Source organism: Pogona vitticeps, chromosome 8 (genome assembly GCF_051106095.1).
Source record: "Pogona vitticeps strain Pit_001003342236 chromosome 8, PviZW2.1, whole genome shotgun sequence".
In the NCBI taxonomy this organism is placed as follows: Eukaryota; Metazoa; Chordata; class Lepidosauria; order Squamata; family Agamidae; genus Pogona; species Pogona vitticeps.
The window spans coordinates 26851056-26860767 of record NC_135790.1 but is presented as its reverse complement, the minus strand read 5'-3'; the positions used below and the strand labels follow the sequence as shown (position 1 = coordinate 26860767).

At 46.5% G+C, this 9712-nt stretch overlaps 1 protein-coding gene across 1 annotated transcript; it reads left to right on the top strand.

Annotated features, from left to right (window-relative positions):
• Positions 1–5784: 5784 nt before the first annotated feature.
• On the top strand, positions 5785–8602 carry RNF26 (ring finger protein 26). The gene has a single exon (XM_072979272.2). It carries the CDS (start codon positions 6906–6908, stop codon positions 8340–8342), a length of 1437 nt encoding a protein of 478 aa, XP_072835373.2. The 5' UTR covers positions 5785–6905; the 3' UTR covers positions 8343–8602.
• The last annotated feature ends 1110 nt before the right edge of the window (positions 8603–9712 follow it).

The window sequence follows — 9712 nt, the reverse complement described above, 5'->3', positions numbered from 1 at the left end:
CTCGTGTTCCTGGTAGTTTAGCTCCTCACCATACTTCACTTTTGACTCTTTTATGGAAACTTAAAGCACACAAGCATTCAACAGTGGGCCTTCTGAGACCTTACAGTGTTTTGTTTCATCTTTCTTGAAGCCAATTTCACAAGTGAGACACACTTTGTTCTTGTTGTTTTTTTTTTTGTCCTTCTGCAGTTCCAATGCAAAACTTTAGCTACATCTGATTTAAGCATCTCTTCCACTTGCTATCCCAGAAACATATTCTGTGCTCAGAGAGAGAGAGAGAAAATAGACTTATGACTGCATGACAGTCTTCCCTGCTTCTTTAAAAAACACATATTTTATTCCCTTTATATCCCATTTTCCACTAAAAACACACCTCAACGTATCTTGTCTATTTCTGATTTATTGCTAAGCCAGCAGTATTAGTGTAGCCAGGCAATAGAGCTGTTGTATCTTAATTCTTAAGCATCCCTTTGTCTATCGATCTCATCATGATTACTAGTGTGTTCTGGTTTGTTTTCTGAAACGGAGCAGAGCTGATGAGCGTGCTGATATACAGCCCTGCCTTTAAGACCAGGGCATCTGGCTTCAACAGGCCTCTGATTCTGTTAAGTCAATTAAATCAAGATTTGCTTCTCCCAGACAGTCCAGACTTCAGAGAAAGGGCACCTGCATAAACAGTACAAACCGCTCCTCATAAAGGAAAAGTACAAACACTGAAATGGGGAACAGGGAAACCGGTAGAGAAGACAGCTTTCGGAGTAATAGGAGAAGGTTGCTAGGGACGCCACTGAGCGACAGGACTGAAAGGGATCCAAGATGTTTTTTCCATTACCTTGGCACAAAGTAATTATTAACCTTGCAACATCCTTGTTTAAAGCAGTCTCTTCCCATAGAGCATGGCACTTCTCGTGCTTTTCTTTTGGCTGGCCAATTTTTGCATCACATCTCAACCACAAGTGTGGAAAGCCGAGAGGCAGAGCGTTTTGCATGTTGGCCAGTAACCACAATGTTATGGAGAAAAGTATCTTCTGATAACAAAAGCACAAGTTGAAGAGAAGAAATCTGGATTTTCCTCCACAACATGAACACCACTAAGGCATATGTGGATGCTCGTTTGCACACCCTACAGGCGCCAAAGGAATTTAAGACAAATCCGATTGTTGAATCACCACACATTGTAAACCCTAGCAACGAACACACAGAAAGCCTTTCCATATCAGGTGTTTTACTCAAGGCATATCATACAATGCTTTCTGCAAACGAACTGAAACATCTCATGAATTCTGGAAGGAGTGGCGAAATATTTTTCAACTCAAGTCATGGCTCTTCTGAAGAACCATCAACCATGTCAGCATATTGTATATAAATACCTTGAAGCAAAAATGAAAAATGATTGAAAAGAAGAATTATTCTAAAAATATCCCTTTTGCTTTAGTGCAAATAAACTGTCACGACCCTTCCTTGCTTGCTTTCTACTGCCAGATGTTCCTATTTTCCTTGCACCATGTTCTGACTTTTAAACTACATATTGACATTGCTGCTGTTTTCATTTTGCATTCATACTTTAATGTTGTCTGCTACAATGTTTAGGATTGTTACTGTATGTTGTAATTTGTTTTGACAACCTATTTTAACAAGGAAGAAAGCCCTAAGAGTTACAGAAAAGAAACACAACACTTTCTCTGCTCGGCAGAATATAAAAATAATACAGCAAGGGGAATGAGGACATTCTGATGAAAACTACAGTTCGTTATCATGGTGAATCTACAGAACTAATCATGTGTTGAAAAGAAATATCAGTTTGCCCCTGGCGTAGATTAAAACTGTTTTTTATAAATTAATGGGAGAGACGCTTATCACCGACAAGAGGCTGTTGTTGCTAAATGGAACCTCCATGTTCTGAGGTTGTATATCACTGAACAGTAACTCAGTCTGCATGATGGTTGGCCACTGTGAGGAAGAAAGTGTTGGCTAGACCGGTCTTTTACTGTTATTGAGCAAAACTCTGACATAGTTAAATCCTTTTCTTAGAAGGACAAACAGAAGTGTGTGTTGGTAATATTGCTCAAGTAATCACAAGGGACAAATGTTAGCTCAGCAAATGTTGTTTAATACATTGGTTTGGTTTTAGCCTTGAAGATGTTCAACAGCAGGCTCTGCATTGCTTCCTGAGCTAAAATTAAGGGTTTTAAAAATCCCCTTCCCTCTAATTTCCCTTCACATGAACAAGGCATTTTATTTGGCGGATAAAATTACCCTGCAGGTTTAACCTGCAACTCGTTAGAACAGGTTTTATGAACATAAGTACTAAAGAAGGATTTTTTTTTAAAGGGAGATAAGTTCAACCCACAGATCAACAGCCAAGCAGACTTTGTATGCTGTTACCATGTCGGTAGCTAAAGGGTGTGAGAAAAAAAGGGATTGTATTTGCAACCCTCCAGAGCTCAAGGATGCCTTTTGCAAAGAAGGGGAAAGAGCTGGTCAGAAAAGCATGCCCATGGCTTCTTAACATGGTGTCAGGGTTTGGTAAAGCCTAAACCAGCTATTGTGAAGCTCACAAAATGGCTTTGCATCGGCCATTCCCTCTCAGCCTGGTCCACCTTGCAAGACAGTTGTGGTGCTAAAACTGAGGGGCATATGCAAGAAGGAAAAAAAAGAATCATGCACATTGCTTCAGATTTGTTTGAAGAAGGGGGAATAAATATAAAAGTTAAATGCAAAATCATTGCCTTCTTCTTATGTGCATCCAAAGTGCACGTGCATTTTGAGGAAGTTAGGCTCCTTATCATGTTGTCTCTCAAAGAGCACATGCTAAAAGATTATACTGGGATGTGTTTGACTTTGGTCATGTTGAACCTCCACTGTCCACGCATAGTCTGCCACCAACTTATTATAGGAAATTGGGCTTAGATCAGTCTAGCTTCCCGGTGCACTGCATTTTTGTCCTCGTGCACGAACAGATAAGATCCTTTTGCCATAACTTGAAAACAGGTGTGAATATCGGTGTGCCTGTGTGTTAAAAAAAGAGTATTGTGGCAATTAACTCTCTTCCAGGGTCCTGATTTTGTTTACACTCCAAAAGTTAACTTTGTCTACTCAGAAAAGGCACCAAAGCCCTGAAGCTGTGCCTCAAACTCTATAATTTCACAGGTGGTCCTTGGGAGACCCCAGCACAGGAAAAGCAAGATCTCTAGCAATGGGCAAAATGGAGTTTTTGTGTTTCAGCAGGATTATCCCCTCCATCTACAGTGAGGTCTGGCCCGAGACGGGAGGCCAGAGCAGTCCTGTGTGGTCTGCTATTTCTGGGGCTTCGGTGGATCTTGAGGCCCCGGGAAGCAGAAAAATCAGCCCCCAGGACGCTCTGGAGAACCTAATTGCTAATTTGGAAAGACTCCTGAAGGTGCCCTCAAAACCAGGTGAATCTTCATATCTTTGGAGTTTACCATCATCGCCATACACAAACCATGAGGGGCACAGTATGTCTGGAGCCTTCACTCAATGCCAAAGAAGAGCCAGGCAAAAACCTTGGTGATCCAGGAGACTCTCCATCTTAGGATTTTCTCGAGCGCAATAAAGATAGCCTGGACGATATACTGGACAGTATTCTGAGCTTGGAGGACGAGGAGGGGGAGGCGTAAAAGATCTCGGCCAGCTCCTCCAATCCCGTTGAGGTGTTCTGAAGGCAGCACTCCAAATAAACACCTGTGGAGGTGGTGCATGTTTTGCTGTGGGGGCACCACAAGAGTCAAGGTTGAACCTGAAAGCATCTCTGAGGAGGGGGGAAAAGCGCCTCAAGAGGAGGAGCAGAAGGTAGAGGCAGACTTGAGGACTTCAGCTTCCTTGGGGTCAATGAACACGGGGGACCCGGAAGCCCTGCTGGTGATCCTGAGAGCAGCTCTGAGGAACATCATGGAGGAGCAGCTGCCGTCTCCAGTGGAAGCTTCAGCTTGGTGGGATTCGCTGGAAGTGCGGCCCCCCAGCAGAACCAGGAGCAGCCCAGATGTCTCCCTAGAAGACCTGCCCTCTGATCTGGACAGACCCCTGGAGGTGCCCTCAATGTCAGAGGAATCTGAACATCTTTGGCCCAGGTCCCCTTTGCCCCCGGCCACCTGCGGTGGGGGAGACATGAGAGAACCTTCCACTAGTGCCAAAGAAGAGCCAGGCAAAAACCTTGGTGATCTAAATAAAAGAGACAATGAACGTTTGCTACAGAAGATCAACAGCGAGCAAGGTACCAACTCTGGACAGCCCTCAAAATGGAACCAAGGCCCTTTTGTTATCATTGTAGCTGTGAAGCTTCTGATGACCTTTACTTTCCTCTGCATCTTTCTCATCGTACACAGGTCTGCGGTATCTAAGCCAGAAATCACCATTATTCTTATGTAAGGTCCATCGGAGAAAAGACGAAGCTTCTTCCAACTAGCTAATGGAAAATCACCTTCTGGGGAAAAAATGCTGAACTTTAAAAGAGGACAAAGCAAGTAAAGATCCCAAACGCAGTCAGCACATGGAGGTCTATCAGCCCTCATTCAAATCAAGGACTGCTATTCCCGGAAAGGTGATTTCAGTATTTCACACAGTGGCTTTGTCTCTTGCCAGCTTAAATTCTTGTGTGGATCCGGTCATTTATTACTTTTTAACAGATGAATTCCGAAGGCAGCTTTCAAGGCAAGATCTACAAGACAGCATCCAGCTCCATATCAAATACAGTACTATGGAAATCCAAATGGCCTTGATCAAAATATTGGCATTGGTTGTGTGGTGGGCCGGGTTGGTGGGGCTCATCAGCCTTGGGAGGCAGACCGTCTAGGAGAAGGAAAACTCCGATTTCAAACTTCCATTGACTTGTGGCTATATCCATGGATGGAAAAGGCTTCAAGAGTTAACCTCGAGGCAAAATCCAGTCAGAGTCAGTTCATGTTGTTGTTCTGGCAACTCCTGCGACATTGCTGGAACCAATTGTATTGGCTCTTGCCTTTCCATTGGACTATTTCAGTGATGTGGAGAGGGGGGATTTGCTGCTTGGGTAACAGCCTATCCTCCATATTATATTGCCCATATTATTTTTGTGCCCTGGAAAGGACACTCCAGCTTTACATACAACAGGGGAAGGGATGGTCACTCTCGAATTGGCCTCCTCAGCCACACTAGACGCACGTTACCCTAGCCTCTGGAGACTGAAGGATCCCTGATCATGGTCCCCTTTGTGTCAAGAAAGTAAACTGTGTACTGTGTTGTTTTGCTATAGGAAAAAACAATCTTTTCAGGATTAAATTCAACAAAGCAAAGCTTTGAATTCTGAAAATTTACAGGATTCTCGCCTCACACAGGTGCAAAACGGCGCCTCAGATTTGAATGCCTAGAGAACTTTCTGTCGCGACTTCGAGGCGGTTAAAAAAAATTCCCCTCAGGGAAGAAAAAGGCGGGAAGACCTTCTGCTCCCTCCTCCCCCTCCCCCTCCGAAGAGACCGTGAGCCCCGCCTTCCAAGGCAGGGAGAAAAGCGCAAGCCCCGCCCCCTCCAGTCCTCCGTCACGTGCCCTATTCAGCCGAGGGCCTAACCCAGCGGCTTCCATCGAGGCGGGGTTTTCACTCCGTGACGCGCCCTTGAGGCCACGCCTTCCCCATTCCTCCCTCCCTCCCTCCCTTACGCCGTTGAAACGGACGCCAACCGCCGCCTGGCGTTTTTTAAAACCGCCCAATCGCGAGGCGGAAGCCGCGAGGCCTTTTCCTCGCCGAACCAACCAATCAGCAGTCTGGACGTTGACAACGGCCCGCCGGAGTTCCCCTCGCGGATTGGGCGAGGAGGCGTGGCCCCTCCCCTCCAAGATGGCGGCGCCCGTTGGAGTGGAGAGCGTCGCGTAGAGCTGCGAGGAGAAGGCGCGGGGAGGACGAAGCGGGACCCCCTTTTCCGGCGAGGAGCGAGGAGATATCGACGGCTGGCGAGGCCAGGAGTGGCGCCACCCGCCTATTTTATTTGTGGGAGGCGAGGGGAGGAAGGAAGCCGCGACACCTCCGTCGCCTGGGCTCTGCTGCCCCAAGTTTCCCTCAGGGACCCTCCTCTGGAGGGCTGGGGAGGGGGAGAGAGCGGAGTCCCGTGGGTCCTTCCACCTCCCATCCTCTGAAGGCCTCCCCACACTTCCAAGACCTCCCCCCTGATAGGAAGGAACATGCCCTGACACGTCCCTGCCTCACCTCCTGCAGCCCCTCCGAGAAGCCTTCCCACCCATCCCCCGTCAGCCCTATCCGACACTCTGGAAAGATGGGGGTCCTTTCCCGGGGCTGTTCCCCTCAGGACTGCCCCCTTCGTCGCCCCCGGTAATCAAAGGCCAGCTCCTCCCCGCTTTTCTACTTCAGAGGACCAACGTGAGCCTTGGACGGGAAGCATCTCTTTCTGCAGGAAGGGACGAAAAAAGAAACGCTCCTCTTTCTGTCTTGGTGGATTCAGTCCTCAAAAGAGTTCAGAGAAGTTGAATGAGAGAGTACGCCTCTTTTTTGAGGCTCTTGTTGAGACAGAACTGTTACAGATTGTCCCAAGGAAAGGTTTTGTATCCTCAAGAGACGGAACATTCCTAGAAAGGATGTGCAAATGCAGGAGATGACTGTACCTGTTGATACATGAGCAAGACGTCTGGATTAAAAATATTTACTAGGCTCTGAAGAAGAACCTGAGGGTTACGGTGTCCAAACATTTGTCTGTACTGCATTTTCCATTTTCTTGCCAAAGCATTCAACCCCCCCCCCCATAAATATTAGGTACTACAGGTACCTAGGACATTGAATCCAGCTCCTTCCTCCTCCTCCTCCTCCTTTCAGGAAGCAGCAGGGGAACTTGCTTCAGCTACCATCCAGCCCACATTGACTCAGTTCACCTTGTATTTGCCAATTCTTCATTTGGAGTTCAGCTATGGATCTAGTGTCTCTGGTTATCAGTGGCGCTGAGATGATTTTAAACCTCCTAGTTATCTTGCTGGACATCAACTTCTTCCTTGTTTCTACTGTGGTTTCCGCTCTGTTCTGGACTGCTGCATTTATTTACAACCTGCCCAATACCTTAGTGGCCTGTGTGGTCCAATGTTGGAACTGGACTGTTCTGTCTTTGCTATGCATCGCTGAAGCTTCTTATTATTTGGCTTTTGCTTCTGTGCACACCATTGCCAACTTGCTTAGGGGGTTCTGCTGCACCATGGAGAGCCTGAAATTAGTGGGTCACCTGTTCAACTACATAACGCTGCGGAGCAAGGAGATTATGCACAGAGGTTTCTGGAATCTGGTTGGATCTGGCCAGTCCCTTCTGAGGCAGGTGTGCGAAGTATTTGCCATTGCTGTGAGCCTTGTGGCTTACTTCATCAATAGCATCATAAACATCTGCCTCATTGGTACCCAGAACCTTTTCTCGCTAGGTCTGGTCCTGTGGGAAACTATTGCTGGCCCATTTCTCAGAATTGCAGAAATTTTTGCTGCCATTGTTGCACGCCTTTCCAGCAGTGCCATTGCCATGTCCATCCTTCTGTGGACTCCTTGCCAGCTAGTATTTGATCTTCTAGCCTCCATGTGCAAGCTGCTGCTTAATGACTTCTTCCTTAACCTTTATGGCTTGGTGTTGCTCACTGTGGTTGTAGCCACCAGCATTTTAATCCTTAATCCTCAACTGTCATGGACACTGGTGAACCAGGTATCTGGCTACTTGAACACCATGCCTTCCTACCACCGCCTGCTCAGGGATTTACACCGCCTCTATCAGGTTGTGCTCATGGCGCTGGAGACGGTCCTGAGCTCCCAGGCTTGGCGCAGGTTGGCTGACTGGAGTCTTCAGATGGCCAGCTGGAACAGAGGGGGCAGGGGTGCAGAACACCAGGAAGTGAGAGAGCAACTGTTTGTGTTTGGGGATGAGAGACTATATATAGCTCCTGTGGTTCAGAGACAAGCCGTTCCTGCAGCAGCTCATCCAAGAAGACAAGGTGCCCATCAAAGACAGGGCAACAGGGACCAACACAGAACAGACATTGATCTGGTGTCATCCTCGCAAGAGAGTGTGTTCCCAAGGCACTTCCATCTCCCTCCAGGTGAAGGACCAAGCACATCGCAGACCAGACCTGCCACGAAAGAGCAACTGAACGCTCCGGAGGAGGACGGTGACCCATGGCTGCTTCTTAAAGAACAAGAAGAGCGGAAGAAGTGTGTCATCTGCCAGGACCAAACAAAGACTGTCTTGCTCCTTCCCTGCCGGCACCTTTGCTTGTGCCAAGAATGCACTGAAATCCTGCTGCAGCAGGCCATCTACCAGCGCAACTGTCCACTCTGCCGTCAGATGATCCTGCAGACTCTCAATGTTTACCTTTGAGCAATGTGTGGGACAGCTTCATCTGCATTTCTTCAGTCTCTAGGTGCATTGGCCGCAGTGTGTGGTCTCGGGCCTTTATGCCTCCGCCTTTCTGTGGAGAGCAGCTCCACGCTGATCACTGAGGTCAGCTGCGGCTGTTTTTTTTATTTCCAAAGAAATGTGATAATAACAAATACTATGAACATCTTCTATGCACCCTTTGTTCTCTTTTTCTTCTTGAAAGAGCAGAAGCCTGTCAAGAGTAAAACGATGAAACATTACTATGGCTAGGGTGTGGAGTCTTTCTGTTGAGCCATCTTGCTGAGTGTTCAGAACGGGGCTTAAAACATCAGGTACATATGAGTGGGTTTCTGGCAAGAGCTTGGCTCTTGCAAGGAGAACAGGTGCTAAAATTCCAGGATTTTCCATGAATTTGTGTGTAGCACAGTAAAGCCTATTGTTTTGTTGAATGGCTGGAAAAAACAAAGGTTATGTTTCTTATAGGGTTGGAAGGCCTCCCCCCCCTTTATTCTAGAATAGGGATACGAACCTGGTGCCCTAATTTTGGACTGCAGGTTCCATCACCCCTGACCCTTAGCTCCGTGGGCTAGGGTTGAATAGCATTATTGTCCAAAACACCTGAAAGACACTGAATTTTTGGAAGACTTGGTCCTAAAGGAATTATCCATAGTTGTGAGCCTGCAGCTCCACTAAGCTTTTCAGCAGGCCCGTTTATTTTTGCAGAATAACTTTTCACTTTGCTAATATAATAGCCCACACTTGCAAGTCCTGTTCTTTATTTGGTGATCTCCATCAAAAGGGACTTATTGAGAGCTCTTAGCTTACTGAAGCCAACCAGGAGACAGTCCCTTACTTTAAAAACAACAACAACAACAGCCAGTGTGTTCATTCCCAATGCCTAAATCAGTTTATTTAATCTCTTAATTTTACAAGAACCGTAAGATTAGAAGAAACAAATTTTCTCTTCTAGTTTTCTTTGTTCATTACTTTCATATCATCAAATTCATGAGAAAGATAAGCTGAGGACCAAAAGCACAGACAGCGTAATTTATTTAGAAGTTAAATCAGTATTCTGTGACAACTCTGGTTAGGTAACTTCCACAAGTCGGATGCAGAACTACCGTTCCAGCCTTATTAGGTTAGGGTTGGGAGGAAACTAGGCTTGTATTTTGGCGACTAACAAATGACTGTTCTATCATCAGTACTGGCAACTCCTTAGTTTGCTTTAGTGTGTGTACTGAGATAGCAGTGTGTGTGTGTGGGGGGGGCATTTTACAACTCCTTGCCTGGGTTGGATTTGAGCAGGGTGATGACCTCGTTAAAAAAAAATCAGGTCTTCTGCAAACCAGCAGTACTCCTTGTTTAATAGA